Below are 26,157 nucleotides of genomic sequence, written 5' to 3'. Positions count from 1 at the left end.
AGCCACAGATCCTCCTCCAATGAGCACCCATTAGTATTTCAGCCAGCCACAGTCTATCTGAGAGGAGGAAGAGCAAGCGCTGTTCCTTGTCAGGCTTTCCTTGAACACGCACATAAAGCAGAACAGAACGCGGGGGCAGCGTCTCCGTCCCGCGGACAAGATGGCGGTCGGGGCGGCCCGGCACTACAACTCCCAACAGGCGCCGCGCCTCGGCGCACCCCGTGAGGCCGAGCCTCAGACTACAGCTCCCGGCGTGCCCGCCGCCGCTTCCCGTCTGTGCGGTGAGCAACAAGCCCGAGGATCCCCGCGATCAGCTGATCCCGCTGACAACAGCGGAGCGGGCACAGGGCGGTGGCGGCGGGTGCCCCGGTCCTGCCCTCCCTGCCCCGCCAGGCGCCTCGCCTGCATGCTCGGGGCCCGCCCCGGCCGCCGGGGGAGGAGAAGCGGGCTCCCCGAGGCAGCCCAGGCGGGGCGGAGGAAGCAGCGGCCGGGAGCCGACTCCTCGGTCACTGGGTGCCGGGGGAGGAAGGGGAAGGCGGGCGGCCGCGGAACTGTAAACAATAGCCCGGCTCGCGACGCCCCGGTCGCGGTCGCCTTTGTTCGCGACGCAGCTCCCGGCAGCGCTCCGACATCTCTCCGCGCTGCTCCGGCCGCGGCCAGAGGTAGGTGCTGGGCGCACCGCCGTTACGCAACGGGGCCGCCGGCTTCGCACCGCCCGGCCGGCGCCGCCCCGGAGCCGCGGGTAGAGAAAGAGGCCAGGCCCCGGAGCGCGGTGCGCACAGACAAAGGCGACGGGCGCGTCTCCGGGGGCCGGGAGGCAGCGGGGGAGGGGGCCGGAGGGGGCCGGAGGGAGGGAGAAGCCTCCTGGAATCCTGAGAGCGGGGCTGCTCGTCACCGCCGGGGCTGGCAGAGCGCGTCGGGAAATTTCCGGTGAATAAATAAATACCCTGAACTCTGAAGGAGGAGCTTAGCTCGGGGTGAAAGCAAAGAATTTTCTAGTATTGACACAACGCCGTGTGTACATATATACGTAGTGACGTATTTCTAATGCCTTTCTTTCTTTTGCATTACTAATGTCTCCGTTTGCTCTTTGCTTTAGGGAAATCCTTGCCTTCACCTGCCCAGGGGCACCGGGCTGGTTTTGTCCTATCACTGATGGAGTGAAAGAACAGGTGCCAGCATTTGGGTATAAACAACAAATTAAACCAACTGCATGTTTTCAGCCTAGGTGGGAGAAGAAGAACTTCACCTGTGCCTCAGAGGGCTCCCAGGGAGGCAAGTTGATGTATGAATCTTACAGAAACATCTCTTAGTTACTTAGAATTAAGTACGGACAGAATTCCTGTTGTGTTTCTTTCACCTGTGAAAAATACTGAATTTGCAAGTGATTTTTCACAGTATCATTATTTAAAGCACAACTAGGAAGGAAAATTACTGCTGTAAAGAAATCTGAAGATGAGTGCCCACACACAGACTGCAGAGAAGGGCCAGAACACAGCCCTCCTCTGCCAGGAGAGCTACGTTTGCAGTGGGACAGATGAAGCCGTCTTTGAGTGTGACGAGTGCAGGAGCCTGCAGTGCCAGCGCTGCGAAGAGGAGCTGCACCAGCCGGAAAGGCTGCGGAACCACGAACGGACCCGCATAAGGCCTGGCCATGTTCCTTACTGTGACTCCTGCAAAGGTGCCAATGGGAACATCATGCACGCCAGCATGACGGGATCGAGACAGATAGCAGCGGTGAGGTGCCAGGTGTGCAAAATCAACCTCTGCGTAGAGTGTCAGAAGAGAACACATGCTGGGGGGAACAGGAGGAAGCACCCTGTCACTGTGTACCATGCTGGCAAAGCCCAGGAGCAGGAAGAGGAGGAGATGGATGAGGAGACCAGGAGAAGGAAGATGGCTGAGAAAGTTGTGAGTTTCCTCTTGGTGGATGAAACTGAGGAGATTCAGGTAAGAGCTACTGTAGCCTGTTTGACAGGTGAGATCCATTGGTTTGTATTTTTGTCTGATGCCTTAGGGAGATGAGGGATTAATGCCTGAAGTGTTACTGGCAGCAACAGTAACAAATTGAGAATGGCTGGTTCCCGGCACAGGATGAGTGTCTTGGGTCAAAGAGACCCAGTGCCTAAGACAAACCTTGCTCACTGGTTTCTTGAAAGGCAAGTTCATGAAGACCTCTTGGTAAATGAAGCTGGTGAGAGAATTGACTGCATCCGGCCACATGCAACTAAGATAAGTACTCTACATGTGAGGTGTTTATTATTCCTGAACAAAACTGAGTGGAGAGGATTACAGTAGGTACCCTGCAAATGGGAGTGCTGGCAGCATGTGTGACATATGACAAGGAGTGGGTACTGTACCAAGCAGCACTGTGAATTTGTGTTATACCTCATTCAGGAGACACTGGAATGTGTACTCTCCTGATGGCTGTACCTATGCCCTAATTTAACACATTCATTCTGCCAGTCATAAAAAAAGTGGTATATTAAGGCTTAAGGGAGGAAAGAATGATGGTGTCTGTGGACTGGATGATTGAGTTTCAGGTGTAGAAGCAATCCTAAGTGTGTGCTTCCTCTAAGCACTCGTACATTTTCATATAATGTGTGGCAGGTGCAACTATCTCAAGGTGCAGGTTTTTCATTGTTCTTCATCTAGCTTCTAGAGCAAGGTTTAAAATGCCCTAGAACAGGGCTGTCCTGGAAGTCTCACAAGCTGTGGTTGCTTCTGGTTGTACTGTTTTAAGTTATTTTTATACTCATGAATCTGTAAGCCTTACTGGGGCAGACCTTTGACTGCCTCTTGCAAGCAAGTGCTTTACTATTTAAATGTCGTGCAATAAAGCCAGCTTCCTTATTGGAACTGTAGTGGTCCTTTATAAGGTGTTAACAAGTTGATGAGAACAGGGTTGAAAAAGCTCTCTGAAAATGATCTTGCTTCTTATTGAGGTCTGGAGTCAATTCTTCCATCTTGAGCAAAAAAACAAAGCCATAATAACCTGAAATGTGGAAATTCAGAATTTGAGGTTATGCAGCTTTATAAGCTTGGGCAAAAAGGAGAAGGCTTTATCAGAATTATGGAGTATCTTCAACTATCTATCTACTATTCTATCTTCAACTGTCCTCTGACCTTTGGAACTTGAAGTTTGTTAGGAAATTGGAGAGGAAATTGCTTATTTGCTGTTCAATGCGCAATTGGCTATGTAAGTGCTCATGGCTAGTCCTACAAAATTAGGCAGAACAGGTTCTCCTGCTAAATGCAACAGATTAAGATACTTGCTGGTGAACCCTACTTGAAAGTAGCACAATTATGTGGAAACATAGGGCTAAGAGATTTCTTACTTACCTTGTGAAACTTGGAGCTCTTCAGCTTAAGAAGTTGTGTCCTATCTGGTAGTTCCTCTCTGCTTCTAGGAGCTGGTTGTTCTGAAACTTGAGATTGAACTTGAAACACTGTTTACAGTGTGTCAGCAACAACAGTTTCGATTCCAGAAGCAGTGTAACTCATCCATAAGAAGTAAATTAGTTTGGCTGAGAGGTAGAGATTCTTAGCTTGGTCTCAGCACAGCACTGATTCAGCTATCATCGTTCTGAGGTCTGCATAATTGTGCCATGTTGCATAGATATGCTAACCTGTTCAGGGCTACCTTTGAGCTTTTTGCACTTTTCAGACATAACTGTAAGCTCAAAAAGCTGAGGAGTTCTTGGGCTTGTTTCAAATCCACTTCAAGGTGGGAAAGGACCCATTTGAAACCATTGTTTGTGCAGCTGTAGTTTGGAGAAAACTGACTAGTTTAAGCTCATCCCTGTGAAGTGCAGGCTGCTTTGTGATATTTGTATCACAGCGCTGTATCCGAGTGCCTCAAAAAGAGATTTATTATCTCATGTTAAGGAAGTGCTTCTGAAGGTTCAATCCAAGCTCATTCTGCAAGTCTGTGGAAGAACCAGAGAGAGGCTGTTCCTCCTGGAGTTCAACTGCTGCTGTCGTACACACCACACAGCACTATGTCTTGTGACTGAGTCCCCAGCCATCTTGGCTTATACTACAGATATTTCCTTTCTTTTTTCTAGAACTGGAAAAAAAAAACACAAAACAACAAAACTAACACTCTTGTCCATATTTTACAAACTGGCTTTTTTTTTTTTTTTTGCAGCTTGGACCCCATTCTTGGTCTTTTTCCTTGGGCTATATTATAGTTTTGCGGTTTCTTTTTGCACAATATTAAATTTCTGGCCTTGTCACATATCTGAAGTTGACACTTCAATCAATTTGTTCTTGATAACTGCAGCATCTGTTTGTTAATTGTTTTGGACACATTCTATCTTCCATGTTTATTTCTACTCAGAGTGATACTGTGCGGGCTGTTTCCTCCATCAATTGCTTTGATCTTTTTCACTGCTCTCATTACATCTGCATCTCATTCTTTTTTGCTATGTTAGAACAAACACCAAATCTGTGCCTACTTTTCTTATAAGTGTAAATCACCCAAATGAGTCTGCTGCTCTGGTTAGGTGTCAGCTTTCATTTCTTGCCTCAAACTTGCTGAATTTTCAAACAAACTCCATTTTCTGATCACCAGGGCAGCCCCTTGCACGTGGGAGGCACTACTCTAAAGAACTTAGAGAATCGCTTAATTGATCACATTTTAAAATGTTATTTACTTTTATTGGTAAGGAACAACGCAACAAAATGCAACAATGAATTCATGACTGAGGTTGGAATCTTCAGCTTGAGCCATGATACTTTCGTACTGCTTCTCAAGCTTTTAAACTGGTCTTTGTTTCTTCCTTGTACTTAATGCATATGTAGTTTCTGGAATAGCAGCCATTTCTGCTTGGTCTTTATACAGTGTGTTTGCTGTAGGGTGGAGAGTTAATGTGTTGGTTGTACAGTGAGCTCTTTGCTGCTACTTCTGAGGCAAGGGAGAAGGAATACTTAACAAGGCATAACAACAACTTGATAGCTTTATCTTGGGGAACAGATGTCAAGAGCTACCACAGGATCAGAACTTCGTTGTAGTGCCATTGGTGGCTTCTGCTATAACACTGTGTCCAAAGCTATAATTGAGGATGTGTAGTTTGTGCAAATGGCAAAAAGTCTTTCATCAACTACAGCAGACAAGGAAAATGCTTGACTGTTACCAGTCTACCTTGGAGTTACTGATACTTGACTGGAAACTCTCTCTATTACAAGGAATTATCCATTCTCTCAGTTTCAAAGAAAATAAAATGAATTGACTTTGTAACCTGTCTTATCAAGGAGGCAGGAAGAAAATAGTCTTTTTTTCACCTGAAGCTTGCCACCGTACACAAATAACATCCCCAGTAGTATAATGTTATATGGGACCACACATTTATTTCTGGATCTGCATTGTGATATCCACTCTGATCTGAGTTTCTTCAGTTAGCAGGGCTTTCTCTTTTCTTCTCCCTCCCCATCCCCTCCATAAACAGCTGCATTTCTTAGATGCAGCCTCATTTCTGAGTTCTTTTTATTCTGGCTAGTAGGGTTAGACACTTAAAGGATTAAGCTCTTTCCCTCAGCAAATACTGAGCAGGATCTATCTGACGCTCTGCAGACAGTTTAGATGACAAAATGAGCCACAGCCTTTATTTAAATACAAAGCATTTAGTACTATAACCAACTTCTAAGAGTGTAACAGTCCATACTCTTCCTCTGTGTCACCTCTTGTTAGAAAGCTGTGTGTACTGAATGATAGCTCCACAGGGCTGTTACCTGCTTTGCTGTTGTTGCACCTGCTGCAAACTTGATGAAAGCACTATTGTATTTTTCTCCTTACTTGAGCCTGGCCAAACCCGAGAGATGAGACATTGGAGAGTCACTAGGAACTGCGCTTTCTAGTGAAGTGGTTTTTGTGTGTCAGTACAAGCTGGTTTATGTCAGAATTTAAGTTTTGTTGCTTTCCTTTGTAGTAAAAACAAACAAACAAAACCAACCTACAAACCCACTTTCTAATACATACTACTAGTTTCCATGACAGTCTTGCAGTTTTGCTCAACTTGTTGGGGGAATGTTGGTTTTGTTTTTGTTTTTTTACTGTCTCCTGTGAGTTTCTTGGGATTTTAGTCCATATCCTGTAGCCTGAAGAGTCACAGCTGGTGTATTTACCATAAATACAAAAGAGGAAGAAGAAATGTTGAAGGATTTATATTTTTTAGGTCAATGTGATCTGCTGGATCAGAACTTGTAATTTCTGTTCCTGATCCTGTTGTTCTATTGATGAATTCCTCCTGTTTGCACTTCAGGGAGCTTTTCTTGCACAAGTGCTTTTGGGATTTTTTCCCATCCTGCTGTGCTACCAGTTTTGCAGTTCCATCTTCTACAGTTCAGTGCATTAGTTTTCTGTGCTCAAAACAAAGCAGCAGGATGAACTACTTTGCAATAGGAGATTGGGAGCACTCTTTCTTCCGCAGACATACAACAGTATTTTGAAGAGTGTTTTTAGAAGGAAGGAGAAGAGTCATTCATTCAACAAATGCACACCTCCTTTAAGATAAGGGATCTGGTAGTGTATTCTCCTCCAGCCCCTCTACCACTTCAATTTTCTGTGCCATCTTGCTTTGTACAAGCCGCTGGGACACAAGTATTAGTATAGTAGTGTACCTTTTACTTTTGTTTTGGGTTATTATTACCTTGCTTTGGGATCACATAAAGGCAGGTGTTCACATTCCCTCAACTTGTCCATCAAAACACCCTGCACTTGGGAAAATAACTAAAGTAACTACTCTGAAAAGTGAAATTGTAATGTAAGTAAGCTTCTGAATGCCCCTTGTAACAGAGACAGTGGTATCACAGTGTCCATATGGGTAATCATGCTTCGCATTTAGCAAAGCTAATTGTTATGCCTGGAACTCACTGACTTGCTGTCTTCTGGGCATATCTTTTCAACTGGATGTGCCTCTGCTGCTACAGCTATGACACGAGGATGGTAACTGTGTGACCAAATGAACATCTGGACAGAACTAAAAGAGTACTTAGTGAACAGGATAATGATCTCTACTGCTTTGTTTACAGTTCTCTGTAAGAGTTTAATGACACTCTTGAAATAACATTATTACTGCAGCAGTTGCATTTACATTGAAGTCTATTAATTTTGAGATCTCCTAAAAGGAAGAGGGGAGAAAATGTAGGTTTTCGGATTGCAAATAGATAACAGGCTTTTGTACAGTCATCTGCCTTCAGATGGTTTTTGACTCATTTGTCATCTACAATGGTGGAATATCTGCTAAAAACAATATTTCAGTCAACATTGCCTCTTAGGTTATAGAGGGCTCCAATAAAATTAAATTACCTCCCATCCACTCGTAGTAGTTGTTTTTATTTTATTCCCTCCCCACCCACCAAATGTATCCTGTCTTAAAGTCCTTGAAATAGCCTATCTCCTCCGTTAGGTTTGATAGGCAAGTTTTAACTCTTTCCTAAAAGAGACAATGATAAGAGTCCTGTAACTGATAGACAAGGGCTTCACCAAGGGAAAACCTCTGCCCTTTGCATGGACCTGTAGGTCACACTGAGGCTTGTTCTGTTTGTTTCAAGACAAACCCGTGCATGTCACTGAATCTAGTTCCAGAGCTGTGGGAAAGAACAGGATAGTTTTTGTCTGAAAAGGATTTTCATTTCAGCAACAGTGTTTTCATGGATGAGTACAGAGCCTAACAGAACAAATCTCAGCAGGACCCATGGCTGCTACTGGAGTCAAGACAAAATTGGGTACAAAAAAAATTCTGCTTAGAATTCAGTTTTAAGTGCTTTCTTACATTGAAGCCAGACCTGTACCCAGTGTAGAGAATGAGATCCAAAACTGTATGCAACTGAGGACTGTTGGAATCTCACCTTAAATCCTCAGGGTTTGTCAGTCCCCTTCTTTGATCTTCCTTCTTTTCATCCAGTATTGGGTCATGTGGAGTTTGGTCCTGAGGCTGTGTAGGACTGTGATCTTGAAAATGCTGGTATCTGCTGTTCTCTCGACAATCAAGGAGATTACTGAAAATAATGATGATAACTGTATTTAAGAGTCTCCTGGGTGATATAATATTGCATTATAATTAATCTGTAATAAATATAAATAATAATTTATTCCCAATTGCAATATTTTAACTACCGATGTGACATGCAATTTAAGACCTTTCCTTGGGAAGTTTTATAGTCTTTCTACTCTGCTTTTTGTTTTCAACAAACTCTTGGGGAAATATGTGTGTTTTACAGGCATATTTCTCTATCTAATATGCTTATGCAGTTGAATTACAGATTTTAAGTTAAACATGGAAGGTCTGATGGCATAAATGATGTTTCCATAGGAAGCCATGAGGAAGAAAAGAAAAGGGCAGGAAACTAGAGTTCCTTGGGCTTAAAGGTCAGTCTTAATTCTTCCTGAGTACCTGCCTGCAGCCAAGTTCCTCTTTCTTGTTTAGAAGCCCTCTAACTGCTGAGTGGGAGTAATGGCTTCCTGAGGTCCCTTCCAGCTTGAATTAGTCTATAGTGTTCCAGGTTTTGAATTAAGATAGTCTAAGGTTCCTCTCATCCATCTGTGTTGTTATGGATTTCATAATTGAGAGCTTTTCTTCTTCACGAGGAGCCACCCAGTGTTTTTTCTCACTTGGTAGCAAGAAACGTTAGGGAATATCAACTAAGGTTTCTTCTGGGACCAAAGTGGGTTGTTTCCAGCAGCTTTTCTTATTGTCTGTTTGCAAGATCCTCTGAAGAGATGTGGATTTTGGAGGCAGCACTATGATGTGTTGCCAGTTATCCCTCTCAGATTTGCCTCGTAGGCTATAGCTAGATGAAGATGTTTGTTTTACAGATTTCTCTTGTTTTCTTTACGTCTGAAATTGTGGTGTAGTGACCTGACAGTAAGACCTCGAGCTCTAGGCATGCACTTAAATTTTTGTTTGTCAACTACTGTGTCATCATGGCACAGCTGTAGTTTTGTGCATCGCTTCCATGAATATCAGCCAACATTTGTAAGTAGTTTTAAGTGGAGAAAACTGGTTAAAAATGTCAGATTCACTTAATGTGTTTTGCTCAAAGGCAGAGCTAAAGTTGTGTGAGTACAGGTCATTGGAAACTCCAATGTACTTAATGTGTTCTGTTCCTAAGCTTTAATTTGTTATTGTTTGAATAGTGTTATTTCCAAGAAATTTCTGGCCAGGAATCTAATCTGTTCTTGTTTCTAGACTTTTCTTAAACAATTCTAATTTTATTATGTCTTGGAACTAGGAAACGTGTTTTGTTAGGTATAATGCATCTCAGAGTATGAATGACAAGGGGGGTTGAGATCTAAATGCATTCCACCACAGTGCAGTGTGAGGTTTTTGCATCCTCTTTAGGACTCTAAAGCTTTCATGTTTTTCCTCCTGAAAGCCTTCGCTTTCAGTTTGACTTGACTTTGGAGTAACTGGCTGAATGACAGTTGTGAAAGAAATGTGGCCCAACCTGGAAAATAAGGCTGACCAAGGTTCTAACCTGGTCATATACAATGGTATAAAACCTCCTCTTTCTAGAAGTTAATCTTTTCTTTTTGAGATCCATAACAGAAGTGTAAATGAGTGTCTGACACTGGAAATGACAGAATGACCTTTAGGGAAATAGAAAAGGAATCGGAGAGAGATGACTCATCTTAGGTAGATGTACAAAGTTTTCATTCTTGCTTGTCATTGCTATGGAATTTAAGGAAGCTCTCATATTTATGCACTGCTGTTCGTGTCAGATGTGGAGCTCTTGGGTAGCAGGAGAGTGTATGTAGCAATGGAAGCGTTAGTCCATTGCATGTGCAGCAGAAGGTGGTATCAAGCAAAGTTCTTTAGAGATGGGGGAGGAAAAATGAAGAAATAGGACTGGAGCCCCATGTGCTTCAACACACATGTTGCATCCATCCTGTCTTTAACGGTCTTAAAGAAACTGTGCAGAGGTTGCAAAGGGCTTTGACAACCCATATAGGGTAGGCTTACTGGTTTTGCATCAGATGTGAGCGTCCAGATGCAACCACTTCTCAGGAAGGTCTCAGAGCTGATAAAGTGTATGGGAAAGCACCCTTTTCTTGTCTAATTCTTTCTCAGCTGTTACTAAGACCCATGAGAGTATAGGATGAGCTGCACTTCAGTGTATTTGTGTGCTCCTAGGTGATGTCTGAATTACTCCCAAGTTCTGTCCTGAGATGAAGTCAGCTGATTGTTGATCTGGAATCAACTCTTCTCTGCCTCAGCAATCCAACTCTTCTTCCTGCATTAAGTTGCCCTGGCAGGGACCATTGTTAAAGCAGGCTGAACAGAAGGTATTGTACAGATTTGCATTAGATTGGCCTGGGACAATCTCAGATATAGTGGAGTTTGTGCAAGGTGTCTCACGTTTCTCACTGATGGGAATGCTTTACAGATTACCCTTATCCCTGTGGCCCCAATGGTCCTTTTTCACTCTCCCTATCTGGTACCAGCATAATAACCAGTGCTGACTAGACAACCTTAGGTGTTGCCCTGCCTGTGCTTAAACTGATTGGAGAAGACTGATGCTTCCTTGTGCCATTCAAAGAGTGAATTACCAGAGCAATTAGGTTTGATCAGACACTGGCAAAAAGCCTGCCACCCTTATGGTGAGAAGTTTGGAAGGCAGGAGATCCAGATTATGTTGCTTTTGATCATATTCCTCCTTGCTTACGTGCATCGATCATTTTTATATAGTCAAATACATAGTGATTGTTTTTTGGAGCTATCCCATGAATCAAGAACTTGCTTTTATCCACAGCGGCATCTCCAGAGGTACTGATTGAAACTGAATCTGTCATCTCAGCTATCATAATGATAATGAACCAATAATCACAGCTACCAAAAAAGCAGACCCTCTCTTACGCGTATAAATTTTGAGTGTCTTGATGGTCTCCCACGGATACAAGAAAAGATTCTAATGAAAGCATTTTCAGTTCTTTATTTGCTTGTCTTCTGCACACTGTCAGGCTGCCTTGAATGCTTTGAGCCAGTGAATAGCTACTGTGGCCCCATGGTCTGCTGTTTGTTTGTTTGTTTTTTCTGAACACAGTTCCTAACCACAGCCTGGTGCACTGGCTAGTTTGTGGTTTTCTTTCAAAGTATGGACGTGATGGAGTTGACCAGAGGCTGGATGAGCTTAAAACTCATCTAATGATCCAAGGATAAACTTACAGGAAGAAACTATTCTTTACCTCATGGCCTATGTGGCTCTGGTATCATGAGACTTGCTAGGACTGCTTGCTCAGGAGGTGGAGGACAGGTAGCCAAGGAGCCTCCAGCCACCAAGTCAGTCTGAAAGGCACAGAAGCCCTGTGTCTTCTGGCTGCCTTGGGTTCCTTGAGATGAGGATCGAGATGGTGGAGATGCATTCAAATCCTTCTCAAAGTGTCTGTCATGCCTTTCCCTGTCACATAGCATGTGGAGTAAAAACTTGTTGGAAGATGGAAAATCAAGTGACAAGCAACTGTAACTAGAAACACGAAATCTTTGATAGCCAAGGCAGGACTCTGTGAAGAAAACAGGAGTTTCCCATATAGAGCCCTGACTTGTTTCATTGCCGAGTTTATCTTTTCCTGTTGCTCTGATATCTGAACAGAAAAGATCCTACTCTCTGTTGTAAATACCTCTATGCTTGTCATGGGGAGAGTTGTTTTTGCTCTATGGTTTTTATTTTTTTATGAAAACTCAATACAGTAAATTATGAAATGGTTTATCATGGTGTTGTGAAACACTTGTAAAAGCCAGTTTGGCCTTCTTCAGTCACCTGGCTTCAGGGCACTACTTTGTTGCTTCTTTCATTTTCTTTTCTGTCACACGAGGCTCTGCCAGCTGGAGAGCCTCTAAGAGGCTGTGCTTGGCAAGCCAGGGGAGGCAGTTGTCTGACAGCCTGCTGCTGTGGGAGGGATGAAGCGTGGCTGAACAAAGGGAAGAGCTTTTTTTCCTTGAACAGGTGCTCAGACACCGAATGGTGCTAGTTAAGGTGGCAAAAGCATTTACCTGCTTTGCACTTCAGTTCAGAGGCTTGCCAGGAGACCAGTGCTGCTGGAAGTGTCTATCATGCTCCAGGTAAATGCTGTGGCAGGCTTGGCAGTAGGTTTTTGCTCTTATGTCTAAAAAGAGACCACCTCAGGGAGCTTGGTGGCATTATAGTAGAGGCATGTAATTACAGCAAGACATCACCTTCAAAACAGCAACTTGATGAAACAACCTACATCCCATTGACGTGTATGTGTTACAAAGCTGCTTTCTAGTATTTTGCTTTTGAATTCTCAGTGCTTCGTAAACTTGAGACAATCTGAACACGAAGTAATCGCTCATTAATCTTAGGAATCCTGGAACCAGCTATGCTGTCTGCTCCAATTGCATAGCTATAACATTTCTTTTTTGTTGATATTGTTGTTTTCTTTTGAAGGTAAGGAATGAGGAAGACTTTATTAAGAAACTGGACTGTAGTCCTGACCAGCATCTAAAGGTAGTGTCCATCTTTGGGAACACAGGGGATGGCAAGTCTCACACCCTTAACCACGCTTTCTTCTATGGCCGGGAAGTCTTCAAGACATCTCCAGCCCAAGAGTCCTGCACGGTCGGAGTCTGGGCAGCCTATGACCCTGTCCGCAAAGTGGTGGTAATTGATACAGAGGGCCTCCTGGGGGCCACCGTGAACCTCAGCCAGAGAACACGGCTGCTGCTGAAGGTCCTGGCCATCTCTGACCTTGTCATCTACCGTACTCGTGCTGACAGGCTCCACAATGATCTCTTCAAATTCCTTGGTGATGCCTCAGAGGCTTATTTAAAACATTTTACCAAGGAGCTAAAAGCTACCACAGCCCGGTGTGGCCTAGATGTTCCTCTGTCAACTTTGGGTCCAGGTGTCATCATCTTCCATGAGACTGTGTACACCAAGCTACTGGGCTCTGGTAAGTAGGCAGTAAAAAGTGATTAACTGATGTACTAGATGCTATCAATAGATTACCAGGTTGCATTGAATATTCTGTGCTCTTCACTACCATGTAGAAGATGTGGTTTGAGTTTTGCTCTGAGTAGTTCTAGTCTGTGAGCCAGGCTGTGGCAACAGCAGTGTTCCATGATGGTGGACTATCCTAGATCAGCTAGAATAATCCTCTTAGCCAGCTGGGCGTTGGCATTGAATAGTCATGATGGGAGTTCTGCCAGCCTTGGGAGGGGTCATAATGCCCGATCCTGAGTGTGGGTAATATGTCAGGCAAAGGTGAAAATTGACAGCTGGGGTTTTGGTGGGGAAATGGAGGAGCCTGATGCAAAAAAAAAAAAAAAAAAGGGTGGGTTGGGGAGGGAAGGCAATACAAAAAGCCAGAATATATGTAGGTACTAGGAAGAGAAACAATAGTGAAACTGATGAGTATCAATACTTGCAGTACCTTCAACCTATGCTTTTAAATTCCATGAACCAGAGTGATTCTGAGGTTAGTATGAGGTTGGGACTGAGATTGTGGTAGTGTGGAGTTGATGGTTTGACACCATTTTCTCTCTGTGTATATTTGGTATGGACAAAGCAGCAGGACAGGCACAATATTATTCCTATCACTTTCAATGTTCTTTACCAGTGCTTTTAACTTGTGTTTTACTGGATAATGCATATTTTGATTGTTTGTTTCATTTGCATGTCTGAGTGAAATACCTCAAACGTGTCAAGGCAGATCTTGTTTTTGGCTATGCAGGGATTTCAGCTTCTTCTCCTGGGCCCACTTCTTCCCTATTTCAAAAGATACGATGAAACCTTTCTTCATTCCTTCTGTCCATTCCTGATTCTTTGAGCAAAGGCCATTATGAACTGGCTTGCAGTAAGACTCAGTTCTGCCACCTGTGAACATCTGGGAGTCTTCTGTCGTGTAATACCACAGTAGCTCCCTGCTGGCCCATACTGTCATTTTGACCTTTCTAACTGATGAGATCTTGAGCTATTGGAACTTGAAATTTCATATACTGATTATCCAAGAACCTTTTAAATTATCTTTAACTTACCTGCCATGGCAGTTCCTTTTGTTATGTAGCAATTTACTTATTAGCAATGGAGAATTTCATATAGTTGTTGAAATTTGCCATTTCATCAGGTCAGATTCAGTGACTCACAGTAATCACTGCTCCTGTGTGAAAAGTCAGGAGTGGAAAAAAAAGAAATGGTTTCATGATTACTCTGATTATGGTAGGAATAGGAAAGAAGACTTGTAATATGTGGATTTGCAACAAGCTGCAACCATCCGTCTTGACAGGTAATTGTGAGATGAGCGTGTTTATGGTTTCAGGACAGGGGAGAAGAGACCAGTGTTCTTCTGAACTGTACAGCAGGTGCTTGACAGCAGGCAGAAGATGGTGGTCAGCTCTATGAGGTCTGAACCGCTGTGGCAGATTATAAAGCATTCCACCTCATACCAAGGTGGAGACTCAGTCTTCCTTGCTCATATAAGGTTCATGTCCTCCACTTATCAGGTGCAAGGGCTTGCTATACTAAGTTACGGTCTGGTGAGAAGAGCTAGCAAGTGTGCTGATGTGGACTTGTGTTATATCAAGTTAGAAGTTGATTCTGTGTTTCCAAATCTAGATGTTCCAGTTTTACCTGTGGATTTACAGTCTCTGTGAAGCCTCATCTTAGAATCTAAAACTGCATATCAGAAAAGAGTCTGCTTTTGGAAACAGTTTTTGTTTTTCTTTCTCTACTTGTAAAATGTGTGATAGCTACATTCCAGATGCATTAGAAAAAATAATTAGGAGAGCTAGTGCAGTGTTGCATATGAAAACACTATGCAATTTAAATGTTATGTGTATTTTAACCATCAGTTGTTTATATACTTCCTGATGCTTTTAAATACAGATCATCCTTCTGAAGTTCCTGAGAAGCTCATTCAAGATCGGTTTCGGAAGCTAAGCTGTTTTCCTGAGGCTTTCAGCTCAATCCATTACAAGGGAACAAGGACATACAATCCTCCAACAGATTTCTCTGGACTTAGACGAGCTGTGGAGCAGCAGCTGGAGAACAACACAACTCGGTCACCTAGACAGCCTGGTGTTATCTACAAAGCATTAAAGGCAAGTCCGCTGGTTGGGAGATCAGTTCATCATGATCTTTATTCCTGTCACTGTTGCTGGTAATTGTTAGTTGCAGCTAATAAAGCTAGAGTAAGTGAACCAGTGTCATAGAATGGCAGATATCCGGAAATAAAGCAAGTTTTTGAAGGTAGTGATTTTGTGTAGCAACCAAATTAGTTAGATAACTTTTACTTTAATATAGCAAACAATAACAATGAAAACAGCCAACAAAAAACAAGAACCACCCACCACAAGTGAGGCCCTGTGGTGTCAAGAAAAATCCAAAGCAAAAGCAAAAAAGTAAGCTGGGAAGAAACTTACTGGAGAAGAAGAAACAACGGGTACTGTGAGTGGTGAGCACATAATGACAGTGATTTACGAACAGGAGGCCCAGAAGGAATTATTGGTGAAATCCCTCAACACAAGGGGAGAGAATGCAAATAACTTAGAGGTAGTTAATGGTTTGCAAAACATAACATTGAGAACAGTATAACTCAAGGGCTAGGAGGTGAAAAAGAGGAAGGAGATGTGTTAGTAGCTAGGAAACCAGATAGGATTAAGCCAAAGGTTGTATCGTTTCAGAATGCAGCATCAGATCAGAAGGCTGGTGAAAAGGAATTGGTGGAGTGAGCAGCTGGCGATTTGCTTAGAAGGCTCACTTTGCCAGAATGAAGGAGGGATTTTCATGTCTTAAAAGTTTGCAGTTTGGCCTACAGATTTCCCCATACGCTGCCTGATTGGCAGCATACTTTTATTGGCCTGGAAAAGCATCCCTGCTAGCCAAGGATGGGGACACTGGAAGCACATCTGCAGAAGGTGACAGTGTTGGTGGCCTTTTGGCCACTGAAACAGATGATTCCAACTGTGTGGTATTTGAGTTAGCTGAAATGCAGAAGGAAGCATCAGGTTAGCATATACACAATTCCTTGTGTAGCAGACAGGCTGCAGGGGGAAAAGCAGCTGGAATGGTTAATAAACTGGAATTTCTAAGAACTAAATGCAATAATCAAGGTAGTAAGTATCAGATACAGCTGCCAGTATACCTCAGTATGTGTTCGTTAAGATGGTTGCTGTGTTCACATCACTATTGAATACAAATTAACATTTTTGCTTCTTGAGGGCATAGGGTTTGCTAGGTGTCTTTGTCCATCTCCTGTAACTTTTGAATACTTTGGCCAGTATTAGTCAAGCTTGAAGGAGATCTTAATGGTAATTTCCTTGAAGTTTTGTGAAATCAGAAAATAATTGCTTTGTCAGTGCTTACATGTCTACTTGTTTTTGTCATAAGACCCCAAAAAACTGAAGACGTTTTATCTGCCAATGCTAAGGACTGGTGCTCCCAAGAAAAGGGACAAATCCCTTTGTCTTGCTTTTGTAGTTTTACCAGCTTAGGGAAGAACAACTATTCAAACAGCCAGAGGAAAAATTAAGGCAGCAGTTTGAGCTGAAGGACAGAGAACATTTTCTCATGTTCTGTTTTCTAACATGTACACAAATCTTCAAAGTCTCCTTTAAGTTTCTGCAATACTGGCCCCTCTTAGTTAGAGGCAACAGACTAAAGCTGAAATGCAGGGCTTCACCTGAACATCAGGAAACATGTTTTCACTGTGAGGTTGACCAGAGACTGTGGAGTCTCCTCCTTGAAGATGTTCAAAAGCTGCCTGGACACAGTCCTGGCTACTCTGTTCTGGATGGCCCTGCCGTCCATGTTTAATAGGATGACCTTTAGAGGTCTCTCCCAACTTCAACCAGTGAGTGTTTTAGAAGCATTCAGCTTATTTTAATACAAGCACAAAATAGTCTCTCTTGCTCGGTTTCTGATTTTTGTCTTAGTTTCCAGGTTAGCAAGACAGAATTTGTTAGTTTTATGCTGCCTCTCTGCCTCTGCTTCCAGAAGAATCGCCCATCCTTTTGCTAGGGAAAAATTTTTGTAAGATGTTTGTATTGCTCTCAGTTCGTTCCAGTTTCATCCATTTTTCTCTGCTTCACAGGCTCTAAGTGACCGGTTTAGTGGGGAAATCCCTGATGACCAGATGGCTCATAGCTCTTTCTTTCCAGATGAATATTTCACATGTTCCTCTGTGTGTCTCAGCTGTGGGTAAGTGGATGACAAACGCACCCTCATTCTTCTAGAAAATACTGCTGCACTGGTCACAGGAAATTTGTATTCTTCTGCTGTAGATGTTTTGACAACTATATCTGATAATAGATAGTACTTTGAGACAGAATTCTTCTGAGAGTAGACACATGTTAACTGGATGGCTGTTATTGCTGTGTCCCAGCTTCATATGATATGTGGCCTTTGCCTACTCTATTTTTGTGTATTGCTACAGACCTCTTCTGCCCATATCCTTTCCACAGTTGGTTCATGAGTAACTTGACTGAGAACTGCACGCAGGGCTTAGAAAGAAAGAATGTCTAAGGAAATCCCCTGACACCTTCTACGGTGATTTCTTTTTTTATTAAATAAACAATATTAAAGCACACATACAGGACTAGACTGTGATTATTTCCAAGAAGAGCCCCAGCTTTGGCTTGTAGCCCTGTGGAAAAAGCCTGGAGACTGAGACAGCAAAAGTTTTGAGTCTGCAAAGTACTATAGCAGTACGATGTTACTGTGGCTGAAGAAGAGTTCTCTCTCTAATATACTGTAGTGCTACGTTCATGTTCTTTTATGTTTGTTAGAGAATTCCTAGCAGCTCTTACGAAAGGCTGCAGTGCTAATGTTATTCTGGCCAATTTCCAAGATTGGTTTGTCCTACTTAAATTTTCTGTGAAATTTAAATTGGGTCCAGTGATCATTTTCTGCACTAAATTGTTGTGTGATGTTGCTTTGTACTGTGAAACAGCTACTACAGCTACTTCCAAACAGCCTGCCTTTCAGTGATAGGTATGTGACAGTGCTGCTTTATGTACAGTTATTGGGGTTAGAACACCTATACAAATGCAGGACAGTAACATAAATGAACAATTAGTGACATCTGTCCTGTATCTAACAATATCAGTTCATGGGTTGCTCTTGTATTCTCAGGTGTGGCTGTAAAAAGAGCATGAACCACACAAAGGAAGGAGTCCCTCATGAATCCAAAAGTCGATGCAGATACTCTCACCAGTATGACAACAGAGTCTATACTTGCAAGGTGAGTAGAGACAGCAACAGGGTCTGAAGAACAGAGAATGAGAGGGGTGCCTCAATGAATGAGGAACATCACAGGCATAGGCCTGTTTTCTTGTATTACTTTGAATGGGAGAGTTGCCATAACTTTGACAAGAAAAGTTAATTCCTGCTGAACTTGTATTTTTTGCATAGAGATCATCACCATTACGAGTAACTGTCACCTTGCTAGCTACACTGAGAGCCCACCTGCAAAACATGGGTGATATTAACCTTCTATGCACTGAATGCAGTTATTCTCTTTAATTGCTTACACCCATTGCTTGGTACTAGTTAATTTTTCTATGGGATGTGTGCAGGATAAAGAAGATTTTCAGCCATCATCATAGTTTTCAGTACAGTAGAGATAGCTACAGATGTAATAACTGATAGTGGTGTCTTCCATAGGTTTTAATGAGCGGCCTCTTTCTTATGGAGACCACTGTAAGCCACTTGCATACTTTTTGTGGCAAAACAGCTGCAATACCTGCTGTCTGGGATTCCTAAGAATGCAGTTTTAATTGATCCTTTGTGTTATAGGCCTGTTATGAACGAGGAATGGAGGTTAGTGTGGTGCCAAAAACCTCTGCTTCCACTGACTCACCTTGGCTTGGCCTTGCCAAATATGCTTGGTCAGGGTGAGTACTGCAGTTAAGATATCTCTGCTGCCTGTTGCTTCTACTCTGCCTAGTGCCCTGGACTTTCAGTATCTCACTGAGATCACCCACCTTCCTTTAAATCCTTTTCTGCAGATACGTGATTGAGTGCCCTAACTGTGGAGTGGTGTACCGCAGCCGGCAGTACTGGTTTGGCAACCAAGATCCTGTAAATACTGTGGTGAGGACAGAAATTGAGCATGTCTGGCCAGGGGTAAGTCTTGTTGCTGGATATTCTGTATCTAGCATGTATGGTGGTTATTCTGTACTCTGGAGAAAGTGGCTCAATGCTCAGTAGAGCAGGTCCCTTAGAGCAGGTCTCTTGTCTCTGTGTTTAGAAGAACCTTTGCAAGGGACTTCTCATTTTTTTCAGCTGTCTAAAACTGGTACGTCAACCATTTCATGAATGCTTTGTGTGAATATTACACCACTACAACTGTGTTTCGAAGTGGAGCTGGTGAATTTTTATCATGCCTGCTCTCCAGTGTAATGGCAGCAGTGGGTTGTGGAGCCATTTGCCTTTGAAAAATCATGTTTCCCTGACTTTATTCTCAAATTAATGCCTGCTTTATTCCAGACGGATGGCTTTCTGAAAGACAACAACAATGCAGCCCAGCGTTTATTGGATGGGATGAATTTCATGGCACAATCAGTATCTGAACTTAGCCTGGGACCCACAAAAGCTGTGACCTCCTGGTTGACAGACCAGATTGCCCCAGCTTACTGGAGACCTAACTCTCAGATCCTGGTAAATAGCAGCTGCTGTACTTTCATACTGTGGAGGAAAGCTTTGCACAGCTATATTTTTTTCCTTACCTTTTTGCATTTTGTATATTCCAAATACTTCTTGTTTTACTGCACCAAGCCCTTGTCCTACTGTTTTGGAAAAACTGAATTGCTATCAACTTTTCCCATTCTTGACTTAGCTAGAGGAAGAATGAACAGAGATTCTGCCCAGCCCTGCCATATAAACAGTTCTCTCTCTTGCTCTTGTTACCTCTTCTCTCAGCAATATCACCATTTAAACATCCTAGCTAGCATGAACTTGCTTTTAGAAGCAAAGAATCAATATCTTAAATCTTGCCTTTGTGGTTGATGGTACTATGTTTTCTAAGTGCAGAGATTTAACTCTGGTTTCATACCAGTTGCACAGTTCTGGACCCAGTGATTGAACTAGAAAGGGATTCTCTGCGTCTTAAAGGAAATGGTTAACTACCTCAGTGATAAAAGCCTTCTGAATTCTTACAACCTACTGAGACCTAGTACCCACCATTCAGCCCTACGTGATGTGGCAGTAATTATTTGTGGTTGTATACTGAAGGGATCATAGCAACCTATTGGCTTATCTGCTCTATATACGCCTATCCAATCCACTTCCTTGAGGTCAAGATATGGGGACTGATATCACACAAGTCTTAAGTGTAACTGTATTTATCACAATTTCAATCTGAGTAATGCCATCCTGGGATTCTGCTCTTAATTTTTCTGCTATGAGACCCTTATGGAAGATCAAGCTAACGTTTTTTCTTTCTACGTTGTCCTGATCAGAGTTGTAATAAGTGCAACACGCCTTTTAAAGATAATGACACTAAACATCACTGCCGGGCCTGTGGAGAGGGCTTCTGTGATGGCTGTTCTTCCAAGACCCGTCCTGTGCCTGAGCGAGGCTGGGGACCAGCACCAGTGCGCGTGTGTGACAACTGCTATGAAAACAGGGGCATCCAGTTAGGTAATTTTGAGTTGACTGTGACAGAATTATCCCTGGGTAATGGTCTGAAGTCTTTATCCTTGGCTCCTGGATCACAGTTCTCACTGGGTGTGAACAGCGCAGTTCAAGTTGGATTTGGCTTAGTTTTTAGCATTGAAGCCCAAGAGCTTGATGACTTTTGGCAGGAAGAGGACCTTTGCAACAAGTTACCAGATATTTTACTCACTGGTTGAGTTACTTTCTAATTGGATCTTTGCTTCCTTTTCCTAGCACCTGTTGATGGTGCAGAGTTGACATCAGAGCTGGTTCAGTAGTCTGTGTTCTGTACTTTTTTCCTGAAATAAAAGTGAAAACTCTGCAATCAAAGATTGGGGATTTAGGTGATAGAGACTGAGGAGAGATCCCAAGCTCTCTCTTGGGTTTGCTGCTTTTGGGTTTTTGCAGTGCAAATGAATTGAAATTTGGCAGAAGGTGTGCTGGAAATAGATGCTGAGCCCTTTATTCTTGTGCCATGCAGATGTGGCTGAGCTGCCTTCAGATGAAGAAGGGGGGACGCTTATTGCCAGGAAGGTGGGGGAAGCTGTGCAGAACACTCTTGGAGCAGTGGTGACAGCCATGGACATTCCCTTAGGTGAGCTCTGCTCTCTTTTGATAAATCTTATGTCTAATTGATTTCACAAGGTAAAACTTCAGACTAAACTTCAAGATATTGTATGACACACTGGCACCTCCACCATGATACCACTGTTGGTTGAGACTTCTAGAGCTGATATTTCTCCTTGATTTCTGGCATGCTTTTTCTGAAGTCGGTACCTTTTCTTTTCTCCCTGTAGTTCCAACCTGTGTGTATGAACTGCAAATAATTCATGCTACCCTGATGCATCTCTGCAGTGACCTACCACTCAGTTCCCTAAGGACTGGCCAATTAGGAAGCATTTTATCAGGCTTGGTTTTATTCCAGAGATGCAGAATGCCCTCAAGTGTGTTCATGGAAACTGCTGTCATTTGGTACTTCTGCTGGGGGGTTGAGAATTGAGCTGTGCAAACTTGTAATGATGAAAATATGATCAGTAATGTACTAAGGTCATCACTAAAGATCACGGTGAGAGTTTGCTGCTCTTTCATGTGCTGGGTAGCAGTTCAGGTATGTCATCAAACATCTTTCATCTGAATCTTCCGTTGTTGGAGTTTCCTCCTACTCACTGCCCATATCATCACTTTGTTACTTTGCCTACAGTGTGAACCACCATCAGCTGTGTGGGCTGATCGTTGGCTAACTCAATGAAAGGAAGAGTAAATATCTTCCTCAGTTTAGATAGTACGTGTGTTTCTGAATGTTTGGCTGGATGACTATTTTCTTGGCCACAGTCGAAACTGAAGTTAGGAAAAAGCAACTGTCTCAACTTCTGAAAGAGTGTGAGTAAGGAAAGATTGCCAGAACTGAAGGAAAAACAGTCTGTTCCTTTGAGGAGGGGCGGAATTACCCATTTGGGCTGTTCTGTCCATCTGTTACACTGAGGTAATGTCAGTAGATCTTATTCCCCTTAATGGCAACGTTCTGACTTGCAGTGTGTAAAGATATCCACCTTTGGCAGAGAAGGTATGGAGGTGTTCTTCATACGCTTATTTACACAAGTTTTCTCCCTCTGCCACTTCCTCCATAGGTCTGGTAAAAGATGCTGCCCGACCTGCATACTGGGTACCAGACCATGAAATCCTGCACTGCCACAACTGCCGGAAGGAATTCAGCATCAAGCTCTCCAAACACCACTGTCGGGCCTGTGGCCAGGGATTCTGTGATGAGTGCTCACATGACCGCAGAGCGGTTCCTTCTCGTGGATGGGATCACCCAGTCCGAGTCTGCTTTAACTGCAATAAAAAGCCTGGTGACCTTTAACCCCAGGCTCATCTCCAGATCTCTGCAATTCCTTATGTTCTCAGGGTTACAAATGAAAATATTTGGTCTCCCTTTCACTTCTTAACCTGTTGCAGCCAGAGTGCATGTTTCCAGTCTCTGGCCTCCTCTCATGTATTATATCCATCTTGGAATGCTGGGAATGAACTTCAGTTCAGCCGTTAGGTTTTAATTTGAGATTAACTGGGGAAGGGAAGGAGCTCCCTTGTAAATGAGCAAACCAAAATCCAGTATATTTTATTCCAATTTAACTATATATATCTATATATATATATGAATAATTTAGCATAATAAGAATGCAGTTGGCTAACGAAGCTTTGAGTATTCCTAGTTCAAATGATGGATGATGGTGTTCCTTGCTATGTTGGATCAGACGCGCAGCCTTCTGATTCTTCTTCTGGAATGTCGTACTGATCGTGATGCCATGTGAGGAAGGCTTGGACTCTGTGCTGCCAGGAAATCACAGGCATCTCCAATGCTGATGGTATGAATTACACCTGGTAATTCAGGCAGCCCTGCATCTGGATGTGCCATGCTCCTGGCTGTTCATTAGGAAGTTTGTTTGGACTATGATATGAACAGTGGTCTTGCAGTGCAAGAGGTATCAAGTTGAATGACCCTCTGGTAGAGACCAGTAGAGCTTTCAAAGGTAAAGCAACTCATATAGCACAAGGCAAAGCATTCTAAGTTCGCTATTTTGATTTCAGTACCAGATCAAAAGGTAGCAGGGTTTGGCTCTCCCTGGTAATGTTCTCATATACTCAGGTTGTGGTCTTTTTTTTTTTTCAGGTTTGCCAGCTTGTTGCAATTAAGTTTTGTACAGAGCAGAACAAGAGAACAAGTTGTGTAGGCAATTCTGAGACAAGAGGTTTGCTTTGCTTGGGTTGTGATTTTTCTTTTTTTCTTTTTCCCCCTCACTTTTGAAGAAGATCTCTGATTCTGTGGAACTTCTGGGTTCTCAGAGATGGTTGTATAAAACTGCACAGATCTGACATCTTGTTTTTTAATAATAATATGAGCTTATGAATCCACCTGAAAAATGGGAACCTTTCTTTTTGCTCCTAGCAACTGGCTCTCACTGGACTTCATTCTTTTATTAAAGGACCGCATTGAATTCACTGATTTTTTTTATTTTATTATTTTTTTTTATTATCAAAACCACCACTTAACCTAATTAATGCTGTCTTGTACTGTGGATTAGTGGTTCCAGTTATAAAAGTAAGAGACCATTGTGGATTGAACTGCCTAAAATTCTTTGTTGTTGGCTTACATAGTCAAGAATACTTCTACCACAGGAGACTTGTCTCTTCTTGGAGTGGCTGGAGTTTGATGCAGTGTCCTGAAACTGTGGTATTTTTTCCCCAGCTTCGTATTACTAAATGTGCTCTTCTGTAGATGAGTGCCCAACACCCTGTTTTAGGCCTGTATTATTAAATTAACTGCTATAAAAAGACTTTATCTTCTGAACAAGCATTCTGACTTTTTCCTTGTAAGAAGTAGTTCTCACTTGTCTCTGAAAGAATGTACAGAGTTTTTGCCCCTTCGTGACTACATCCAGCCTGCGCATGGAAGTAGACTTGAAGACTTCCAGGACACCTTCTGTACTGACCAAGTTTGCTGGGGACTATCTAACATTTTAATAAGCAAACTCTGCCATAAACTGACAGATGCCCAAGGGAGGGCACGAGTAGGTAGAAATCCTCTCTTTAAAACACATTCTGCACATCCAGCATAATTCTGTGCTTCAAAGTCGTCTTATTATTTTAATAGGCGAGCAATGTGTTCTTGGTTTGTAGGCTGTGCCCTGTGTGCTATTTATGCATGAGCCTTTACTATCATGTTAATGCACAAAGAAAGCAGCCATGACATTCCTTGTATAAAATTGTTGGCATCTGTTTCAACATCTTGTCTGCTTTTGTTTTTCCATGTCACGAACAGATTTACTGCCGAGTCCAAGAGGAAATATTGTCTAAACATTTTTAGTATATATGCTACCTTAGTGATTTAGCAGCCTGACGAATACATTTTTGATCAGTTATCCTGAAGCTGAATCTTTTATACTGTTGCTCAATGAATCGAAAATGTTTTTGCTGTGTTTAACCTGCAGCAGGCTGAATTATTGAGAGGATTGTCTGGACCTTTGTTTCTCAAAATTAGGGGGAAAATATCTGTGAGATTTAAGTTCTCTGCAGTTTTCTGCAGACAAGAGCTCTTCCTTACTCTGCTTGTATTGGGTGCTGCAAGTAAACAGAGCAAAGAATATGGCTATTAAATGAATTAACTATTTAAAGGGGATAGATGCATGTTTTAATAGAGCCTAACCCTATGAGGTATTAATATGTTACGATTATCAGGATTCTATAAGCAAAAGGACTCTAAGTGGTGTCTTTGGACAGCAAGCTCCACAGGAAGCTTAAAGTCAGTATATCTGGGGTGGTGTGGGGACCACTGAAGTATTTAGCAGAGAAGCATCTTGTGCTTGGAGTGGCCCTTCTGAAGACAAAAGTTAATGGTAGCAGTAGAAATACTTGACAGTTGTATTCATGAACTACTGGGAAGCTTTGCTTGTGGAGGTATTGGGAGTGCCTAACCACAGCGAGTCTTTGCAAAATGGCTGCATTTGACAGCAGCCTTTTTGGAGCATTGCAAAAGCCCAGACGTTTCATAATGCCATTTCTGTGTAACGAGACAGGTCTGATACTTCAGTGTAACTCCTGTGCAAGATGTGAAGACTGCAAATTAGGCTGAGCAAGATATGCAACTGAGGAATTAAATCTAATGCTGAATGATAAGATCTTGTTTAGTTACAAGGGTAGGGATGGGAAAGCGGGTTGTTATCCAGGAAATTTCCACAAGATCATTGTGCATTTCACCAAAGATGAATTAACAACTTACCATCAAATTCCCACCAGAGAGGATGGTAATGTGTCATTTGGATCGAATGGAGTTCACTGCAATGTTTGTATGTCAGTAGCTAAAATGAATAAGCTCTACTGGGAAGATAATGAATTCAATTGGCCTGGGATGTGGCACGATAAAAGCATGTTCTGAGTTACAGAATGATTAGACAGTATGATGTAAACCTTTTGCCAGAAAAATGATGTCAGATTGGTTATTGATAGATCAAACATCATCTGCACCTCTTCAGATTAGAAAATGCTCTAAAAAAAACAAAAAAAGTCTATTGAAATAAGAATCATGCAAATTAAATGATGTGCAAAACACTCCTGAAAGCACTCCCAAGTGAAAAACTAAGCACTGCAAAACAGGACAGGATTTCTAGAGGGAGAAATGTCTGATGCGATTACTCTGATGGATTTGTTTCCATTCTATGTCAATTCAGCTCCAAGATTCACCTTCAAACAGGTGGTGTGTTTCTGTCTCTTGGGAAGCAGATATGTGAGCTTCATACAGATGTGCATGTTTTCAGTTAGAGTATCCACCTGAAAGCTTTGATCCAAACCTGGCTTACAGGCATAGCAGGTGTACCTGAGAACTGCAGCAAGGAAGCTGGCTGGATGGCAGAGCTGTGACATGTAGCTGTTCCTGGGGTCTTGCACAAGAAAAAATACTTCTGTCTTTCACCCTTCTATAATGATTTTCTGTTGTATTTCCTGTTCATTCATCCTCCTGACTGGTTCCTCGCAGGTGAGGTTGCACTTATG

At 42.6% G+C, this 26,157-nt stretch overlaps 1 protein-coding gene across 1 annotated transcript; it reads left to right on the top strand.

Annotated features, from left to right (window-relative positions):
* Nucleotides 1–275: 275 nt before the first annotated feature.
* ZFYVE1 (zinc finger FYVE-type containing 1) lies at nucleotides 276–26,157 on the top strand. The gene is made up of 12 exons (XM_072337470.1): nucleotides 276–662; nucleotides 1,100–1,950; nucleotides 12,409–12,913; nucleotides 14,845–15,059; nucleotides 17,051–17,157; nucleotides 18,091–18,199; nucleotides 18,754–18,851; nucleotides 18,966–19,083; nucleotides 19,447–19,617; nucleotides 20,418–20,598; nucleotides 21,095–21,208; nucleotides 22,242–26,157. The coding sequence occupies exons 2-12, from the start codon at nucleotides 1,456–1,458 to the stop codon at nucleotides 22,472–22,474; spliced, it is 2,346 nt and encodes a 781-aa protein (XP_072193571.1). The 5' UTR covers nucleotides 276–662; nucleotides 1,100–1,455; the 3' UTR covers nucleotides 22,475–26,157.

Source organism: Excalfactoria chinensis, chromosome 5 (assembly GCF_039878825.1).
Source record: "Excalfactoria chinensis isolate bCotChi1 chromosome 5, bCotChi1.hap2, whole genome shotgun sequence".
NCBI classification, from domain to species: Eukaryota; Metazoa; Chordata; class Aves; order Galliformes; family Phasianidae; genus Excalfactoria; species Excalfactoria chinensis.
The sequence above is the reverse complement of the archived record's forward strand: the minus strand, read 5'-3'. Positions and strand labels throughout refer to the sequence as shown.

Coding starts and splice junctions, on each gene's coding strand:
- ZFYVE1 (XM_072337470.1), top strand. CDS start 1,456: ATGAGTGCCCACACACAGACTGCAGAGAAGGGCCAGAACACAGCCCTC. Junction 18,852..18,965: donor GCCAAATATGCTTGGTCAGG/GTGAGTACTGCA, acceptor CCTTTTCTGCAG/ATACGTGATTGAGTGCCCTA. Junction 21,209..22,241: donor AGCCATGGACATTCCCTTAG/GTGAGCTCTGCT, acceptor CTTCCTCCATAG/GTCTGGTAAAAGATGCTGCC.